The 21,807-nt window shown below is 42.6% G+C and overlaps 1 protein-coding gene across 1 annotated transcript in view; it reads right to left on the bottom strand.

Moving 5' to 3' along the window:
• The window catches only part of VWA3B (von Willebrand factor A domain containing 3B), a 231,064-nt gene that overhangs the window by 196,834 nt on the left and 12,423 nt on the right, over positions 1–21,807 (bottom strand). The window contains exons 3-6 of the mRNA XM_040994133.1: positions 17,287–17,381; positions 14,289–14,539; positions 12,691–12,850; positions 1,315–1,484 (exon numbers count right to left, since the gene is read on the bottom strand). Coding sequence (XP_040850067.1) covers positions 1,315–1,484; positions 12,691–12,850; positions 14,289–14,539; positions 17,287–17,381 — 676 coding nt within the window. The remainder of the gene's footprint in view (positions 1–1,314; positions 1,485–12,690; positions 12,851–14,288; positions 14,540–17,286; positions 17,382–21,807) is intronic.

The raw sequence follows: 21,807 nt of genomic DNA, 5'->3' as shown, positions 1-21,807 counted from the left end.
AGACTAACTAAAATGCCTATTCCAGGGCTCCCCTTATTATGTGTAATCAACACCCTGCCAAGACGAAGCCCAGGCTGCTGCCCTTGAACAAGCTGCTTGGGACCACTACAATGAGTGAGTCCCCACATTGGAGAACAAGTGCCCTGAGCAGTAACATTGTCCCCAAACAGACCAACTTGGGAAGAGGCTCAGCAATTTTCCAGATAACCACAGAAGCAGCTGGCTTCCTTCCCCCTAGCTAGGACCGAGGCATTCACAAACACAAGCTAAGGGAGTAGTGTTCATTTTCAAGTACAGATCTCATCATGATTCAGGTATGGGGAAACCAAAGGATCAGAGGACCTTGCTATTGAAAAGAGAGTTTATGAATCAGCACTGCCATGTACCGAATTATGTCTCCTACTAAAATTCCTATGTGGGAGCCCCGATTCCCAGTATGACTATATATAGGGATAGGGCCTAAATGGAAACAGCAGTATGGGCTAAATGAGACTGTAACAGGAGAGCCTAATCCACAGAATTAGTAATTTTACAAGACAATATACCTAGGCGCTCATTCTCATGCTCTCTCTCCGCCATCTTTCTCTTGACAACATATGAGGACATGGGAAGAAGGCAGCACAGAGAGAGCCTTCACCAACTGGCCTTAACCTTGGACTTCTCAGTCTCTACAAGTGTGAGAAATATATTTCCATTTCTGTACCTCATTTCCAGCTTGTAGTATTTTGTTACAGCAGCCCAAGCAGATGAATTGGTTCTGAATGCAGGGGCACCCAGAGGGGAACAAACAGGCAGGCACCAGGGCAGTGGCCCCCACAGTTGGGAGGCAGCGATGAGACAGCTTTTACTTGTGATTTCAATGGGAGCAACAGGGGAGACAGAAAACATAGATACAATCGAGTAATTTGAATAGTCTCAGGGGGCTGTCTAGAGTTTTCCTGCTAGAGCAAAGGAAAATGGCCAAAACTGTAGCAGCCTGGAAAGAGCGAGTGGACTCGGACTCAAACTGGCTGAAAGCCATACCCTGAACCAGGACATTTGCCATTTCTAGAACCTGGCTAGCTCTGGGAGGAGCAGTTCCTTCTGCGGTCAACAAGACCCCAAGATGGGAAAGAATCAGTAATACCAAAAAGAAAAAGGCATGACTGACACAGGACAGAGAAACACCTGGAGATGAAAAACTATACTGGAAAGGAGAGGGAGAACAAAGAAGCAGATCGGTTGAGAAGAACCCAAAGAATCCAAGTCCCACTGTGGATCTTATCTAAGCATACATCTCCCTTTCTGTCACTCAAGACTGCATTTTCTGCCTACCTGCTGTGTGTCTTGGCACTCAGATCCTTTAGGAAAGCCATAGTGCCTCCTCCTCTGGCATTGAAGGACACTGTGTAGACTGGATACGAAATCTCCAAAACTCTCTGCAGGAGAAGCTCCTTGGATTTCTCAGGAACATCCCCCACCACGAAGTAGTAAATGGATTCAATCTGCAAAACAGTGGCACCAATGGTTTACCTTCCTGACACATCCTAGCTTTGTCCTGGACTCAATGACAATAGATTTTCTTCAAAGCTATCTCTTGATTTTTCAAAGGTAGGCAGAAATATTGGCAGCCTGGCTCAAGGCTGAGTGAAGACTCTGGGCAAGGGGGAGGACAGAGCCAGCAAGTGAGGCCTGTAAGCAGCATGCAAAAAAGGTCTCTTGGCAATGGCTCCAGTGTTATGGATTGCATGAGAAGGATATGGTTAGGAAATTGGGAAAATAGCTTCCTCTGGGCCCACAAATTCATTACATGGGTCAGGAATGGTTATTTTCAAGTCAAGAAACAAAGAAAGTACTGGCACAGTTCTTGCAAGCAGGAAGCTGATGAACCATTTCCTGCAGGAGTGCCAGAACTCTACAATGCAAACTCATTCATCTTGGAAAGGAAGGTGTATTCCCAGTTTAGTGTCTGGTCTCAGTTCACCAGGGAAACATGTGTCTGGCAAGGTGAAATTAACTTTATTATTTATTTATTTTTTTATTGGAAAGGCGGATATACAGACAGACAGAGAGGAAGATCTTCTGTCCGATGATTCACTCCCCAAGTGAGCGCAACAGCCCGATACTATGCCGATCCGAAGCCAGGAGCCTCTTCCGGGTCTCCCATGCGGGTTCAGGGTCCCAAAGCTTTGGGCTGTCCTTGACTGCCTTCCCGGGCCACAGGCAGGGAGCTGCAAGGGAAGCGGGGCTGCCGGGATAGAACAGGCGCCCATATGGGATCCCGGGTGTGCAAGGCGAGGACCTTAACCTCTTGCGCCACCGCGCCGGGCCCGTGAAATTAACTTTAGACAACCGGTCACGAACCAGGTATGCCCACTGGGCCTTACTTCTCACCAGCATGCCAGGCCAAAAGATGAAGGAGAGAATGAATAACCCCTAAACCTTTTGCCAGGAGCCACAACCCCTCCCAACCTTAAACCAATGATTTTGGGCAGATGCATACCTTGCTCAGGTAGGAGACAGTCTGAAGAAATGCTTCCTGCTGTATTTAGAGGGATATAAAATCCATCCAAAGGGTCCTTTTGACAACACCCTCCTCTGCCCTTTGCTTTTGCTCTTCCCAAGGATCTCCCTCCACTGTGTTTAATTCACCTGATATTAATGAACTCTCTCTTATCACCTGAGGCCTGTGATCTAACATCACTTTCTTGTAAAAAAGGAGATAATGCAGTTTTAACAAGATGACTGATGCTAACATGTGGATTAATCTATAAAAATCTCAGAAAGAGAAGTGGGAATATATATGAAGAGTCTCCACAGAGTTCATGGAGCAGCATATTATGAAAAATATATGCGTGGATTTCAAAAAATTGCCACACAAAAATAAATTTTACTTTTAATTGCATATTCTATTAATTTTTTGAGGTTCCTGTGAATCATCTCAACCTGCCCCTAAAAAGATGTTATAGTTGATTGTTTCTACAGATACCTGAAAACCCCAGTAAATCTACTGTATTTGGACGGATAAATAGACAACACCACCTCTGTAGGATTGATGAGCCTCACCCTCCTTTGATCCCAAACACCCAGTGATGTAGAGTCAGCAAATGGCCTAAGTGGTTTCACCTCCATTTCAAACCTGCCACTTCAACTCACCTGGCAGAGACAGAGGAGGACTATACTCGATTGTCTGCAATAGACAGTGAAGACCTTGCCAAAGGAGGCAGGTTTGGACAGCAATGGCTCATATTAGGAGTAAGAAAAAACCCAGAGTGGGAGCTGAGCACAAGCTACTTCAGCATTCCTCCTCTGTCTTGGCACACAAAGACTCTCCCCAACACACACACACACACACACAAACACACACACACTCTCAAATACATACATATCTTTATTTAAAATTTTTTACTTATTATTATCATTATCATTTTATTACACAGTTCCATAGGCCCTGGGATTTCCCTATCCTTTCCCATGAGCCCCTCCCCCCACTGAGTTCTTATATATTATTACTATAGTAGAGTTCGTCATAAACATTCATATGTCCATCATTGCAGCCATGGACAATGGCAGATTCTCCAGCATATAGTTAACACCTTCATTGGGAGTCCATCTCGGATCTGGAAGTAGAGATGCATACTGCATTGTATCCTCACATTTGGATATGATAGTCTCCATTACATAGTTACTATACATTCTCTTAAATGAAAAGCCACAAAACAAAATCAACAACAGGAAGAAAAACAGGAATTAAAAACATCATAAAGTTAAATAACATGCTACTGAATGACTAATGTGTCACTGAAGAAATGAAGAATAAATTCAAGAACCTTCTTGAAAATGATGCTACTGTATGATCTATGAGTCAGTGAAGAATAATGAGGAAGAAAGTGTTTTGAAGAGATGAAATTAATTTAAAAAAGTAAAAATCCTTGAGATACAGTTCCCGCTGATCTTTGTTGGTGAGATGTGTCTCCTGTAGCCAACAAATACACGGGTTTTGTTTTTTTTTTTTATACCAGTCTAATTTATGATGCTTGATTGATGCATTTAAGCTATTTGCATTCAGGGTTTATATGAATGGGTGGTAATTTGGTCCTGTCATTTTAGCAATGGGTTGTTCATTGATTTAGTCTTCTATTATTTTATGGGATGTTCTCCACATTTGCCGTTGGTCTTGGTGGGCACTATTCCTCTTTGTCAAGAAAACATCTGTAAGTATCCTTTGTAGGGCAGGTTTCAAGAGGCATATTCTTTTAGCTTTTCTTTACTGTGGAAGAATTGTATCTCATTTTCAAAGACAAAGAAAAGCTTTACTGGGCACGTTATCCTGGGCAGACAATTTTTGGCTTTTAGAATCTGGAACACATTGCTCCATTCTCCTCTGGCCTATAGAGTTTCCTGTGAGAGATCTTCTGTGAATTTAATTGACATTCCTTTATATGTCAGTTGACTTTTTTCACATGCACATTTAGGATCTTTTCCTTATTTTTTTTAAGAGAGCTTGCTTATCATGTGTCATGGTGAAGATCAGTTTTGGTCAACCCTGTTGGGAGTTTTGTGCCCCTCTTGGATGTTATTTCCCAATTCTTTCTCTAGATTAGGGAAATTTTCCCTTATTATTTCATTAAATACATTTGTTAACCCAGTGTCTCTTTCTGCATCTTCCAGGACTCCCATAACTCTTTTTGTCTTTTTGGTCTTTTAACAGTGCCTTTTAATTCTTGAATACTGTTTTTTAGCTTAATCCAGCTCTGCTTTCAGCTTTTTGTTTGTTTCCCCTGGTGACAGGAAATATCTTCTAATTGTGAGATTCTTTCTTCTGCCTCCTTCATTTTATTTTGGACACATTCCACCGTAATTTTACTTTTTCCACTGTACTTTTACTTTTTTACTCCATTTCTGATATATCAGCTTTCACTTGATTCATTTTCTGCATGACATGTTCCTTACATTTCTTGCATGCCTGTTTTATGTGCTTCTTGTTCTTAAGAAGTTTTATAAGAAGTGTTTTGAATTCTGTATCCCCCATTTTCTCGATATATTACTTAGTGAACTGTGAGGTTGGCAACGGCTTTTGTTCCTTTGCAGGAGAGTCTTCAGTAATACTCATTGTCCCTTTGTCTCTTCTTTTGCTCTTGGTCATTGTACTTCTGGTTAGCACATTCTCTCTCTGGAGGCAGGTTTCTAAGCTGTGTCACCCACAGGTCTACAGTCCAATTTTACTTCTTGTAGTTGGTACACAGCTCTTTGTTTACAGTCAATTGTGCCACTCCCTCCAGCGTGTTACAGGTCTGGGCTTTTTTTTTTTTTAAGATTTATTTATTTTTATTGGAAAGCCAGATATACAAAGAGGAAGAGAGAGAGGAAGATCCTCCATCTGATGATTCACTCCCCCAAGTGACTGTAACAGTTGGAGCTGAGCCGATCCGAAGCCACGAGCCAAGAGCTTCTTCTGAGTCCCCCAGGCTGGTGCAGGGTCCCAAAGCTTTGGGCTGTCCTCGACTGTTTTCCCAGGCCACAAGCAAGAAGCTGGATGGGAAGTGGGGCCACTGGGGTTAAAAACAGCACCCATATGGGATCCTGGTGTATTCAACGCGAGGACTTTAGCTGCTAACCTCGGACCCAGGTGTGGGTTCTTAAGTTAGGCTTACACCATGGTCTCCATAGCCCCAGCTCCTGGCTCACCAGTCTCCACCCCCTGTGATCCCATGCTGAGGCTACACCATTGTCTGTACAAACTTTCTCCCATTCTATTTCCAGCAATTCCTAGAATTAGGGAGATACCAGGTGTCCTATATAGCTAGATTGTTGGTGATATTGATCTTGCCAAAACCTGTTGGCTGTTAGGTCTGAGAGCTACATGGATCTATCCTGACCTGTATCATGCCAAAATCAGTATTATTTTCAATATGGGACCAGTGCAACGCATTGAGCTCAGTAAGTTTGCTCCCAGTTCAGCCCATGTGCAATTCAATGTTGTCCCTGTAGTCTTTAAGCCTTTGCTACACGATACAAAATGCTGCCTGAAATGCCACTACTAGACTTCTTGATCTGCTGACAGTCAGGTCTGAGGGCTACCTGGACCTATCTTGGGTGGAACGTGTAGGATGCCACATTGTTGCAGGTCACTGAGCCAGAGATGAGCTCATTCCCAGCTCAGTGCATGCACTGTCCTATCCCATAATCTTTGCCTCTCTGGATAAAATGGCACCTGATTTAGCTCTAGGGGTGGTTGGGCTGTGAAATCCACCCTGTTCCCATACCACCCATCTGGGACCTGCTGCTCTGTCTCTGCCCCTGGTCAAATCAAACAGACCAGCAGGATGAGCAGTTCTTTGTCTGGGTTCACCTCCTGAGTTCCCAGTGAATGTCGCTTCCTACCTTATTGCTGCTGGATTCCAGTTGTTGGTGTAGTTCAGATCACCGCCTGCTGAATGCAGCTGGGGTATCAGTCACTGCAACACTACACTGCTGTCTCCACTGCCTTCCCATGTCTGTCAGTCTCCAGGTGCCTCTCTGCCATCTGTCTATTCTTTCCCATTTATTGGAATGTGCCATCTTTGCTTCACACTGGCTGATGTTTCTCTGTCTATTTAAATCTGTCCTTACCCTATTCCGCCATCTTGATACCCAATACACAAATATCTTGTCTCTTTTCTTCAACTTCAGCGTCCTGGTTTTAAAATCTACCTATTAGGAGGTGATGACTAAGAGATGATATACATTCATTTCACTTATTTCAGATATTGGGAGTCAGAAAAAAGAAAACAGAGAATGGGAAGAAGCTGCATCCTCAAAATCACGTTCTAGGCAACTACTAACATTCCTCCAGTACATGAACTACAGTTCCTTCTTCTTCTTCCTTTTTTAAAAAACATTTATCTGCTTAATTGGAAGTTGGAGTTACAGAGACAGACACAGAGTGACAGAGAGATCTCCACTGATTCACAACACCAAATGGCTAAAACAACGAGAGCTGGGCAAATCCAAAGCCCTGAGCTTCTTCCAGGTCTCCCATATAGATGTGGGCGCCAAAGTGTTTGGGCCATCTTCCATTGCTTTATCAGGCACATTAATAGGGACCTGGATTGAATGTAGAGCAGCTGGCATTCAAATTGGTTTCCATATGGGATGCCAACTCTGCAGTCAATGACTTTATGTACTATGCCATGCCCCTGGCACCTGTATTTCTAGGTGTGAGGACATTGCCTTAAGTCCTAAACAGGCTCTCACTGTGCTGTACTATTTCTTATTAGTTGTCTAGTTGTGGTAGTGCCCAAGTGTAGCATGGGAACAGCTTCATCCCATCATCAGGATCTAAAATGACACACAGGCCAAAGCAGAGGGACGGGTATGGGGTGCCTTCTTGAGGCAGTAAGAACAGAGAAGAGATCTCTTTTAAAAGTTTATGGGAAACGCAACTTATGAAAAAAAACTACACATGAATTTCAAAACTGTTTATGCCAAAATAAACTTTTTCATGAGCTTTCTGAAGTCCTTGCCTACACTGGCAGGTGGGTTTTGGGCGCCCCCGACATCATTGCTTCTCTGCTGAACTTCACGTTTCTTAGCTCTGGCAGGGACCCAGGAACCTGACTCCTTGAACAGGAATTATGTTCTCTGGAGATTACATCAAACTGAAAACTGCTGCGGCCAAGCATGAGTAAGGATTTCCTTGCCTTTCATAAAGCTTTGACATTATTCACTATTCATTAAGTTCATGACTCAGCGGCTCAAGTGTATATGCTTGTAGTCAACTCTCACTAATCCAAGCTACACACTTTGCATTGAGACCATCAACTGCACCCCCACTCTCCTACACAGCCTTTCCACCTCTCCTTACTACTCAAATAATGACATTTAGAAAAACAGAAAGATAAATATGTAGCCTCTTCCTTTATCACCCTAAAATTGAAAAAATTATTTATTTTAAAATAAGATTTATTTATTTGACAGTTAAAGGTACAGAGCCAGGAATAGAGGGGAGAGAGACAAAGAAAGAGATTGCCCATCCACTAGTTCACTTTCCAAATGGCTACAATGGCCAGCACTGACCAAAAGTTTTATCTCCCATATGGGTGGTAGGGTTCAAACACTCAGGCCATACTCTACTGCTTTCCCCAAGCCATTAGCAGGGAGCTAAATGGAAAGTAGAGCAGCCAGTATTGCAGGCAGCAGCTTTATATATGACAGCACACCACAATACCAGCCCTACAAAATGCTTCTGAAAGCAAAAATAGCTTTAGGGCTATCTGCTTTTTGATATAATAATCCATAATTAACTATTTTTTGCAATAGTTATAACAGTCTTATGAGGTATGAATTATGATTATTAAGCCCAGTTTGCAGAATAAAAAATTGAGGTTTAGAAAGATTGATTGATTTGGCTTTGGAGATAATAAACCCTAACTACCCAACATCATGAACTTCTACCTTTGTTCTCAATCACTGCACTGTGCTGACTTGCAACAAGGCTGGTCACCTACTAGAGATGGAGCTCAAAACTGTGAAAGCAAGGTCATGGGACCAGCACAGCCATCTGGTACAGCAGTTAAAAGTACTACCTGGGACACCTGCATCACATATAAAAGTGTCCAGGTTCAAGTTCCAGTTTGGGACTCAAATTTGCTTGCTGCTAATCCACCCTAGGAGGCAGAAGGTGATGGCTTAGTTAGTTGGTTCCCTGCCATCTATGTGGGAGATCCAGACTGAGTTACTAGCTCACAGTTTCTGCCTGATCCAGCCCTGGCTGTTGCAGGCATTTTGGGTGAACCAGCAGAGAGAAGCTCTGTCTTCCTTTCAGATACAATAAATAAGCATATAATATCTTTTCTAAAACAATCACGGGTCAAAGCAGGTGAGCACAGGCAGACATTTGTTTTCAGTTTGGGGACCTGCCCACCATCCAGAGGCACAGGCTCCTACACCTGCTCAACTGTACTGATCAAAAGTTGGGTGCTGGAGTTTGCATGGCTTAGGAGAGTTTTCCTCATGGGAATCCTCACCTCTTTTTTTTTTTAAGATTTCATTTATTTATTTTTATTGCAAAATCAGATATACAAAGAGGAAGAGAGACAGAGAGGAAGAACTTCCATCCACTGATTCACTCCCCCAAGTAACTGCAATGGCAGGTGCCGAGGCCAGGAGCCAGGATCCTCCTCCAGGTCTCCCATGCGGGTGCAGGGTCCCAAGGCTTTGGGCCATCCTCGACTGCTTTCCCAGGCCACAAGCAGAAAGCCAGATGGGAAGCAGAGCTGCCGGGATTAGAACTGGCACCTATATGGGATCCTGGCATTCAAGGCGAGGACTTCGGCCGGTAAGCCACGGAGCCGGACCCGAATTCTCACCTTTTAACCAATACTTTTGATCTCCTTGAGGGCAAAGGCCAGTGCTGTGGCTCAGTAGAAGCATCCAGACCAGCAAGTAGCTTCATCTTTGACCAATATTTCTCTAAGTGCTAATGTGAACTAAATGCAAAATAAAAGTGCATGACATTCTGTTCAGCTTCTTTATAGTGAGTCAAGGATTCCTGTGCTTCTCACTACAAAAATTAGGGTTGTACCTCTGTGATTTCCTTTGGAATATCTTATTCTGTCTGGAATATCTTATTCCTTCTGTAGCTTCAAACAGTAACCTGCATTCTGCTCAGCCCAGGAGCTCATGACCTTTTTGGTAGGTTGGGAGCAGGTGCAGAGGAAATACACAGGGAGTGGCTGCATCTAACCTGGCTGCCCTCCACACCATCTTGTTATAAACCTGCTTTTTAGCATGCAGGGCCTTCAGCTACAAAAAACCTCCAGTTTGTAAGGAAATGAAAATGAAAGTCAATCAGAATAAGCAGTGAATGTCTGTTAACATTCTCTCCTGTTCTCTGTATAACTTTGAACATTTTCACATGTTTGGCTAACACTAGACCTTGGGATCTACCCTCCAGACATTCCGTGTACCGACAACAACCCTTTCCAGGTAAAGCCTACTTTGATTTGCTGAATTTCTCCTTGATGATACCCATTTTCTACAGCATGGAACTGGCTCACTTCTCAGAGTCCTCCTAACATCCTTGGCCATCACCAACTTCACGCCCTCTCGGGCTTCAGGGTCTCCATCCTCAACCCCTATCAAGAGGCCTCCAAGATTCAACAAAATCACCTGCCTAATCCCATACGGGCCACTTCCTGTCAATGATCAAAGCTCAAATCTGTGCCACAGCTTGGAGATGGGAATTCCTTCAACTCATGCCTAGCTCTCAAATTCAAGAATATCAACATTATTCCCATTTCTTCAACAGTTAATAAATATTTGTTCAGCATTAGGCACACAACAATGAAGAGTTGATGTTCAATGGAACTGGTACGAGGAAATAATTGTAAGGCCAAGTTCATACATTGATGTGACCAGGTTTTCAACTTATTGCCCAGCAGCCAAGACTCCATAAACAATAACAAGGGTCTGTCTGTAGTTCATCTACTTAGTCTCCCAGTGAATAAGAAGATGCTACAGAGCAGGAACTGCTAGCTGGCCGACACTCCTGGGCTCTGAAGATGTCAAAGTTAGCCAAGGGTCTCCTCAATGCCCTGCATGCTACCCTCGTCATGAACCAAGTCCTGACTGAGCAATTTGTCCATCAGTCCTGCTCCTCAAATACCATTATCAGAGCCATGACAATCTGCCTGAACTCCTCTTAAGACTTGAAAGTCACCTCTAGTCATCCTTCCAACTTCCTGGCCCCACCTGCGCTTACAAAGTGTTGACCTGGAGCAGGCCAGTGGTCCTGGGTATTCTTCCTCGTTACCAAGCACATCACTTAGCCCTAATCCTCATGCAGATTTGATACAGAAACCAGACCTCTGTGCTAATTATTGGGCATGAGATAAAACCTACCATCTTGGTTCTTCAAGCATTCATTCATTGAGAAGGACTTTATGTTCATCCATAGGAAAAATTTAAATGCTTATATTTACTCTTCAAAAAGTGTCTTAAGCCTTAGATTTTTCTATTCCTAATGATGTATAGTTACATGGATGAATTTGAAATTAATTGAGACAAATGTGAAAGGCACAGAGCAGTGGCCTTTGTGGGAACTCACTCCCCTTTCCACCCCCTCCTCCCACACACAGGCTTTTTTTAACTCTTTTTTTTTTTAACAGGACATGACATTTTAATATAAGAGGCAGCTGCATTTACCAGAATTTTCCTTAGAACCACCCCCAGTTAGAAACTCGAGGTGGAGGGTCACAGAGGTCATACAAGGCTTTGTGCTTCCTGTGTGCCACAATCCCCTCAAGTGCTTTCAGTGTGCGTGTGATGATGAGTGCCTGTGAGATTCCTTCTGGATTTTCCCTCTTCCATAGCACTACCCGGGAACTCACTGAATGGTTCCTAGGCCAGGGGCATAGGGAAAGCAGAGGCACAAACTAAAGGGAAATGGGAAAGAAAGGCAGGGTCACTTGAGATCTTGCAATCCCATCAGGTGCCCAGCGTCAGCTGTGACCACAGCAGCCAGATATACAGACAAAGGAGAGCATTCATGTACACACACACACACACACACACACACACACACACACACACACACACCTACCTCACAGTCTAGGGACTGGAAAATGTCTAATTTCTTGAGTGCTTAGTGAGGAATCCTGACACTTGGAATTTTACAGTTGCTAAAACAAATTTGAAGGGACAAAGAACAGAGCAGTTTATCTTTGGTTCTTTTTTAACAGAAAACATTTGTCCCTTTGGTTTCCTGAGGTGATGGTGGTAGTGGGGGAGAACAATGTGTTTCCAATTTCAAACAATCACACTCTGTAATGACATACACAGGCTGACGACCACGGGGCTAGTCTTTCAAAGGCCAGTACACGGCCTCTTTGCCCACAAAAGGAGCACAGTCAGAAATCCCAGGTCTCCGCAGTAGAAGCAAGAAAACACTGACTTGCTCCCCCCTTGCCCATCATCTCGCCACTGCATTAGAAAGTCCCATCACTAGAGTCACTCACGGAAACACACCCCATCATGGTTGAAAGGGACATATAAGACAGCAGCATTTACTTGCTTCTTCCAGGTAAGTGTTTCTTTCCAAAAGGTTCCTCACAAGAAGCCAATGTGCTAGCATCTGAAGGTGGATGGGTTCATCAGCACACTCACCTTGGAAAGCAGACGATCAAGCTCTCTGAAAGCAAGAGGAGCTGGGAAAGATTCAGAATGTGGGTGTTGTGGAAACCCTATTTCCTTAACCTCAAGGTTTTACGAGGAGTCTTCCCAATCTCTATCCTATCCCCATAAGAGATGGACAACTCTATCTAACTGGCAGGAGGGCAAGAAGGGAACTGACAAGCTCAAGATGCACAGTGAGGACCTCACTCCCGGTCCTTTCATGGCGCCCAGTGGGTATGAGTAGCACTTAACTCTTGTGGCATCTGACAGTGAGGGTCCAGAGGGCATTTAGCCAGATTCAGGGGACAGGTATTCCATAGTCTCATTTGGGTTAGCCCAATTCTGCCATTACAGAGTCACCATGGAGCCTCTAACCTATTTCTCAATTGGTTCCAGATTTGGGGGTGAGTGGGATTATGACTCACGGTGATGCCTCTGTGATAGTCAACTAGCTGGGAAGTGGACCATGATCATCTGAGAGGACAGATAAAGACACTGAATGCAAAAAGTCAAGCTTGGAGCCAAGGCCCCGGAGAGAACCATATGTATGCTTACGGTTTTGTCTTTCCCAGCTTCCAGCAGAGCCTCCAGGCAGCTAACTTCACTCACAGTCTGCTCAAAAGTCAGTTTCTTAACCCAGCTGATGGCAGCCGCTATGGATTCTTCTGTCACAGGAGTAGCGGTTTCCTGCCATTTCAGAGGCTCTTGAGATACCCTGAAAGGAATCCCATGGAGCAGTCACTGGGCAGTTGAACAAGGGAGGAGGGGGAGGGGGAAATGTCAACCCTTGATGCAGCTGCCAGTCCTCAAAAGTGACTGGCCACACAGGCAAGCTGTTCAGACAGTTTTCCCAAGCACCACTGACTAGGAGGAACAACACCTGCATTAGAATGAAAGTCTCAAAAATACAAACCTTGACAAGTTCTTTAAAATTACTGACAGGAGTTGTTTTCATACCAGGCAAGTTTATTGGTAACTGTCTTCTGTTAGTAACAGACAGGTATTCACAGCAGTAAGATTAGCAAACTAGCAGCAACTTCATTACTCTCAAATTTTATTTCTGACTCTTCCAGGACATTATTTTCAGTTCCTAAGAGATTTCTGGAGAATCAAAAATTGTATTCTTTTGAACTTAACAAAACATTATTTTTGACGTCCTAAGAAAATTTGGTGAAGCCATTTAATTTGTGCTTGGAAATGACTGAAGGAAATCCCCAATGACATAAACAAAGGGGAGCTCCCTAGATTTATTTCTGTGCTTATGTCTACAAATCAATTGGGTAGGGAGTCCCCTCATAGCCCACCTCCAGAGGCAGAGCTTGCTCCTGGCTGTGTCCCTTCTGTATGGCTTCTATGGGCAGAGAATAGACTGAGCATTGGATATGTGATAGCCAACACCTCCAAGAAAGCAAAAGCCCTGAAGACTCCACTACTTCTTTCCTTCTATGATACATAAGTGACAGACATGGGAATCTGGCATGGAATACAATTGGGTATCATCCCCAAATATATCTTCTATTTAGCTGAAAGCACTTTATTATTATTATTGTTAAAATCCAATTAGATAGATTTTCCTTGCCCCATCCAGATGTTTCTTGTCAGGGAGGTACAAGCACTATTACAAATGGCAATGGAACAGTGAGGTCCAAATCTTCTTGCATAAATAATTGAGGGTGAAAATTCTGAAATGAGGGAATTTGTGTAAAGTCGGCCACATGTTGTTCAGATAAAACAGTCAACTTACAAAGCAGATCAACTGAAGCTACAAATTCAATCTAGGAAATCTAGAATTTGTGACCTTTACTTCATCACCGAAGTCTAAATTAAAAGTGAGTGGAGCAATTTAGGGCCTTAAATATCAATCTCACATAATTCATATTCTCGTATTATGGTCTTCCTAGAATTAAGAAACAGACATTTTCATGGCTTTCTCAATGTGAAAATTAAGATGCCCTATGCAAGATACACACACACAAAGTTTTCCAAGATTTATTCATTGTGGGTTTTCCACTGAAATTGTATATTTCAGGAAATCACAAGTGAACACCTACTTCTCTCCCCACAGAGGTACCTCAAGCTGTGCTGCTTAATTGCAAATATTTGCAAACAATTAAGAAGTTTCATTGAAATACCCTCTTCCTTTGGGGACTTACCCTATGATATTGAACTTGGTTATGCGAGCCACCTGCTCCTGCAGGACCATTGTTAGAGCTTCTCGACACAGACTGAGCTCCCCCTCCTGAAGATCTCTACAGTCCAGCACTAGGGTGATGCACTGTTCTAAGATGACACCAAAAATCTGCCGGCTTCTACTGGTGAGCCACTCCATCCGCTGTTTGTAGCACTCCACGGCTTGTGTTAAACAGTCCGCCAACTGACAGATCAGGTCTGATTTAGCAGTCAGCTTTGTGAAAATAAAAAGCCACAAAGAAAAAAAAAACATGAAACAAGTACTAGATCGGTCTGAATCACATTACTGTGGTCCAAGAAGGGCCATTCCTAACAAGGAGGGATGTGAGCCTCTGAATCCTGAAACATCTAAGGGGAAGCCTTCCAGACTTCCAATTTAAAAACCCGGAGTGGTTCCCTCTCAAACAAGAAAAGCTCAGAAAAGAGCACACAAAAACGAAAACAAAAAGCATTTCCTAATTGTATTCTTTGGGGCATGAGGAGAGTCTTGAAAAAAGTTAGTGGAAAATGTATGTTAGGAAAAGGTTATATGAAACAGCGTGGGTCAAAGTCTGTGCAAAATACAGCTGAAGGGTGAAATGGGAGGGAGGGTAATTAAAAAAGGAGCATGAGATTGTCTTCTTGGAACTATACCTGTGGAACTCATAAAATCTGCTCTCCTCATACTGATAAAATCAAAAAAGAAAAAGATATGAATGGATTTCAGAAGTGCTTGCACCAAATGAATTAATCTCAATTTCATTTCTCTACAAAATTTCTGAAGTGCTCTTACATAGCTTTGTAATTACAGATTATCTTTACCAAAAAAATGCCCAGGGGTACTTTTAAGACATTAGATAGAAGAGAAGACAGACGAGCAAAGGCAGATGGAAAGAAATAAGCCTGCTGAAAATGTTTTCAGACATAAAACATACCAAAAAATATTTCTGCAAAAGCGTCTGAGCAGGTGCCTAGCACATCTGGCTGATTTCCTCATGGAGACTGCAGCCTCTCACTCATCTTCCTGTGCATCATCTCTGTCCTCTGCCCTCTATCTTTTGGACCAAACATGCCTAAACCTGGAACACTTGTTCTCTCTTCATTGCCAAAGATACCTCCAAGGACTGCCCTGAACAGACATGACAGAGACTTGTGGGTAATTTCTGTGGTATTCAAATAAATCATAGATCAGGTTCACACAGATCAGGCCCAATTGTACAAGGCCTTTCAAGAGTATAGGCAGAAGACAGAGAAAAAAAGAATAAGAAAAAAAAAAAGGTGCCTGGTGCTAGAACAAATCCAATATTAAAAGATGTAGTACTTAAAGACAAAACAAAAAAAGCCTTTTAGGACACTCTTAAATATGCAAATCACTTCTCAATCTACTATATGACTCCTTATCTTTGTACTCTGGCCCCTTAGCCCCTCTCTTTTCCCCTCCTCAGGGCTCTGTCAACTGCATGCCTCAAGCTCCAGCATTTCTGGAATGGATGGTAAAATTCCTAACTATCTCACCAGTTATGACACCCTAGACAGGCCCAGATCATGGTGAGTATGAGGTGGACTTAGCTGGTAGAGAGACAGATGTTTGTAATAGCTCTGTATTGATTTTAACATGGCTCATATTAAAAAAAAAAAAAAGCACATCAAACTCGATTTTACAGGTATTATTGCTAAGGATCAGGCTTAGTTTAAAAAGTAATTTAAAATTTTTAAAGACTGTCAACTGTCTATAAAAGGTCTCAGTATTTCTGGAGTCAATCAACCGCAGATCAACAACATACGTATTTCTAGAGTCTGTCAGTGAGGTGGACATTTGCTGAACAGTTAAGGTGCTGCTTGAACACCTGCATCCATACTGGAATGCCTGGGTTCAAGATCCAGCTCTCCTTTTAATTTTAGCTTTCTGCTAATACAGACCCTGGGAAGCAGTGGTGACTGTTCAAGTAGTGGGGTCCCTGCTCCCCATGTTGGAGGTCTGGATTGAATTTCTGGCTCCCAATTTTAACTGGCTCAGCCTCAGTCATTGTTTAAGGAGTGAACCAAAGAATGAAAGCTCTCTCTGTCTGCCACTCTCCATTTCTTGGGCTCTCAGATAAAAACAAGTAAGTAAAAAATTTTAAATGTATCTATACTGAGCATATACAGTCTTTTTAAGCTTATCATTATTCCCTTAACAATATAGTGCAACAACTATTTACATTGCTAGGCAGTGTAAGTCATAAGTGTATCTAAGCATACCATAAAATATGCAGAGGCTGTGTGGAAATACTATGCCAATTCATAAAAGCGACTTGAGCATCTGCAGATTTTGAATTCTGAGGGGGTACTAGAAGGAACCTACTGAATGCACCAATATGCATGCAGAAAACAACAGTCCAGGTGGTGCATGGATGCATGTGGAAAAGTATCTATAAACAAACATGACAGGACATGCATCTTCTAGAGATTATGATCTCCATATGGTGGGCATGGATCTGCACTGGGCCTGATGCGTATAGGGATACAAGAACCAACCATGCGCTGAATTGCTGGAAATGCAGATTGAGGAGCTGCCTGCTCTCTCACTCTCTTCTCTGCCACCTACAAAGATTGCCCCCATTGCTAATGCTTCTGTTAGGATAACGGCAGCTTGCCTCTGGCTTTCAGCTAACATCTCTCACCTTGTGTGTGTGTGTGTGTGCGTCTTCTTCAGCCCCTTTACCCCGACTCACTTTCCAAGCAAAACCACATGTTGATCTGCAACATGTTGATCTCATCTCTGGTTGAGAGCTTTCTGCACTAATCTCTGACAGGTCAAAGGTTTGTTTCTCCAGCTCCGTGGACATGACTTTCATCACCTCATTGCCAAGACAAAACCTCCAGCCAGAGCAGTATCTCTCAGCTCAGCTGTATCACTGCCAAGCAACATGAACCTGAGGTCCCTGGTGCAACCTTTGCATCCCATCATAGGACCTGTTCAGCAAAGGAACGCTGCCTTACATTGTAGACTCTGCCATCTTCTGCCGTGTAGAACTGCGGGAACAGGCCATCAGCATATCGAGAAGCCACAAGTCTTCCCAGAGAAGTCACATACTCTGCATTTTTATAAAGAAAGACAATCAAAACAGTGCAATATTAAAGCATCTCATTTTTAATCTCAAAATGTTTTTCTCTGTCACCAAAGTATATTCTCAGTGACATCAATAATTGGCAACAAATTGCATTTTGCTCTAAATCATTAAGTATAAAGCATCTTCAGAAGTTCATGGAAAAATGAATGTTATGAAAAACAATGCAGATTTTTTTAAAATAACTGTACCAAAATAAATGTAGTTTTCACTTCATCCTCCCCTCAAACTTTCTGAAATACCCTCTAATTTTTACATGCTGAGATAATTCTAACTATTTGTGGTTTGTGTAATGTTATACATGAAGCATGAGGAAGAACAGGTTTGTTTCCTGGTTTCCTGGTTCTTTTATCCAGAATGATTAAAGCAGAAGTCAAAAAGGACAGTATGTACATTGTATATACTTTTCCAAAGCTTTTATTCAGAATTTGGATTTGGTTTTCAGATTTTAAAAATCCAACATTGGTACTATCTTATGTTTTCTAAAGTGGAGGTTCATGATTAATGAGTAGAATGAAATATACAAGTAACCAATACGGAAAAAAATATAACCAAATACATTAGAATCACAAGATTTTCTGCTCCTCAGGTCACATGTTCAGATGCTCAAACATCTGCACAAATGCTTACTGAGCACCTACTGTGTGCCAGACATAGTGCTTACTGGATGGGAATGCAACAGGGCCTAAAGCATATTCCTACTCTTTAACCAACTATTGGAAGTCTATACAGACTGGCTTCGGGAACAAACCAGAGAAGCAGGACAAAGGAGATAAGGCTTTGTAGAGAATGTTTATTATGTGATTATTTCATTATTTTTGCCATTATTAAATCTTCTTAGTGGGAGAAAATAGTGGTGATCATAGTTCAGTACTTTCCTCTGCTTTGTTTATTGTTGGTTATTTGAAAGAGTTAGAGAAAGTGAGTGGGTGAGCGGAGAGAGAGAAATCTTCCATGTGCTTGTTCATGCCTGAAAAGGCCCCATAGGCCAGAGACAGCCCAGGACAAAGCCAAGGCCCAGGAGCTTCAGCTGAGACTCCTACATGTTTGGCAGGGGCCAAAGTCTTGGGTCATATTCTATTGTTTTCCCAAGTGTGTTAGCAGTAAACTGGACCAAAGTGGAGTAGCCGGGACATGAACTGGAGCCTATCAGAGAGGTCTAAATTTCTGGTGGAGTTTTACCCTCTATGCCACAATGCTGGCCCCTTTCCTCTGCTTTTCTATGGAGAAAGGTTAACAACTTGCTTAGGAAAGAAAGAGCAAACCAGAATTTAAAAAAAAGATTTCCTTGTTTTTATCAAAAAGGCAAAGTAACAGAGACAGAAGGAGACAGAGAGAGACAGAGAGCTCTTCCAGTCACTAGTTCACTGTTCACTGCCCCAGATGGCCACAATGGCCAGAACTGAAGCCAGAAGACCAAGAGCTTCCTCCAGGTCTCCCATGTGAGTGCAGGAGCCCAAGGACTTGGGCCAGTCTCCACTGCTTTTGCAGGCCACAGAGAGTTAGATTGGAAATGGAGCAGCTGGGACTCAAACTGGTGCCCATGTGGGATGCTGGCACCACAGATGGAAGCTTAGTTAGCTATGCCATCATGTCAGCTCCAAGGCTTAATTTTATGGCCACCTGGACAGGTATGGTTCCAAGTCACAAGGACCCGATGAATGCTACAAGGTCAACTTTTGTAACAGAGGAGTAAAAAATAGATACTGGATTTCAGTCACTCAATGGAGCTCTAAGATTCTATTTCCAAGATTTCACTTCCTCCTATGGTTTGAACATGATTTGATTTCCAGAATCACGCAGCCATTTAAATTCCAAAGTCAGAAGGTAATAGTACTGAGATAGAAATTTACAGTACTTGGGAGGTGGGCCTGGTGAGAAATCCTGAGATCTCTGGAATCTGGCATTTGGATGGCAAGCTCTAGAGAAGGTTGCCAGAAAAGCCTGAATTCAGAACCCATCTCTTTTCTGCTTCGTTGCTCGTTCTGTGATTCTCCCTCCACAAATCCTCCGCCATTTTCAACTGCCCAACCAAGGGGGTCATTTAGTTAACAAAACTGGGAGCTAACTAAAGCTTTATGTTTTACTGAGCTAGTTGCCTTGGGCAATCTGTCATAGCAACAAAAAAAGCTGTATTTTATTTTTTCATCTAAGATGTTTATCGGGAGGCAGTAGTGGGACTTTTAAAAAGATTTACTATTTATATTTTTATTTCAAAGGCAGAGTTACAGAGATAGAAAGATTTTCCATCTGCTGGGTCACTCCCCAAATGGCTGCAATGACCAGAACTGAGCCAATTTGATACCAGGAGCCAGGAATCTCTTCTGCATCTCAACTCCCATGTGGGTATGAGGTCCAGGGACTTGAGCCATCCTCTGCCACTTTCCCATGCTGTAAGCAGGAAACAGCTTATTGGATGTAGAAAAGCCGGGACATGAGCTGGTGCCCATATGGAATGCTGGAGTCATGGAGGTGTCGCATAAAAAGGCATGGTGCAAGTCCTTACTTGAAGAAGAGCCGAACCTATGAGAGACTGGATAAGCTATACCACCAATTGAATTGTAAGGTATCACAAGCTCTACATATCATGTTGGTGAAATAAATTTTATTAGAAAATGAGAAGCTCTAGACAAAATATAAATACATCCACTCAAAGATATGGAGCAATCAAGAATAGGGAGGACGCAACATATCATCCTCAAAAGGAAGAAAATAGCTAATGAAATTTGCATGTATATAGCAAGAGACAGAGTTTGGAGTCTGAGGCCAACAAAATTAACTGTTTATTGGAATACACATTAGTTCCTCATTCATCATCTGATAACTGCTTAAGAAACCTATGCTAGATCCATAGAAAAGAATATATTATATGGCTATAATAAGGAATATGGTACTCGTATATGCTACAACATTAATGAATCTTTTAAATTTTTGCTAAGTTAAAAAAGTCAATCACCAAAGACCATTTGCTATGATCTCCATCTACATGAAATATCCAGAACAAGAAAACCTGTAGAGGGTAGAAAGTATACTGCTTATAAATCAGGGGTAAGAATAGGGCTGGAGGGGATTGGATATTCACAAAGCTACTGGTTCAACACACAATACTAGAGAATATTGGTTGTTTACCCTCATGATTGTATGGCCTACTGAAAGCTACACTCCACAACTGTTGCCCAGCATTACAAGAGTGTTGTACCACATACTGCTATTCGGGGGTGGGAGTGGGACAAAATTCATAAATTGAGGCAGAAATTCCATTGATTTTGTATTGCTTTCAAACTCTGTACAAGTTGATCAACCCTAAGCTGAACAATCCTCAACTGGGGATCATCTGGACCAAGAAAATCAAACCAAAGTTTGGGCCCGGCGCGGTGGCGCAACGGTTAAGGTCCTCACCTTGCACCCCGGGGATCCCATATGGGCGCCAGAGGGCTGTTGCGGTCACTTGGGGAGTGAATCATCAGGCGGAAGACCTTCCTCTCTGTCTCTCCTCCTCTCTGTATATCTGACTTTCCAATAAAAATAAATCTTTAAAAAAAAGAAATCAAACCAAAGGCATACCACAGGACACAGAACAGAACTACAGGTGAAAACCACCAACACAGAGAAACATGCCCAAAGCAGCCACAGGAAATAAAGAACACATTTCCATATATCAGATACAAAAAAAAATGATCTGGTTTATGACTGATTTCTCAGATAAAAAGCTGGAGATTAGGAAACAATGGATTACATGGCTAAAAACTGGGTGGAAAATAATTCTATACCAAGAAAAAAAATCCTTCAAGAATTAAGATAAGGATTGCTGAAGCTGGAAACAGTAGGAAAGCATTCTCCTTCCTAGTTCTCTTAACTAAGTACAATTAAAACCCATGGGCATTACATAACACTCAAAAGCACGGGAAGAAAAAGCAGATTGGCCAGGAACATCAAAATCTAACAAAAGGCACTCTACTCCAGCCAAACACCACTTCCATCTCCACTAGCAAGAGCTGAATGGAGAATTTAGATTTCTAACCTTGCCAGGCTATAGTAAAGTACTCCATATTTCCTGCTGGGGAATTATCAGAAAAGACATAGTGGAGAGTCAGGACATTCATTCCTGCCAGGCAGTCACCAACGACCATACCAGAGTGTCAAGAGAACACCACGGGTGACCTGACCTACCTAGCTTGAGTGAGGCATCCTTTCCTGTCCTCACTGGGGTGTCATATGAACAAGCCTAATGAAGAGCGTTTTGTTGTTGTTGTTACCACTTTTATTACCACTTAAAGATAACAAGACCACCCATTTAACATGCAATGGAAGCCACATGGAGAACAGGGTGGCATCAATGGAGACATTGATGGAAGCAAGAACTACCCACAACTGTCCCTCCTTAACAGGAAGA

Source organism: Ochotona curzoniae, unplaced genomic scaffold (assembly GCF_017591425.1).
Source record: "Ochotona curzoniae isolate NIBS_2020 unplaced genomic scaffold, NIBS_Ocur_1.0 contig_883, whole genome shotgun sequence".
Lineage (NCBI taxonomy): Eukaryota > Metazoa > Chordata > Mammalia > Lagomorpha > Ochotonidae > Ochotona > Ochotona curzoniae.
This window is presented reverse-complemented; position numbering and strand designations above follow the sequence as displayed.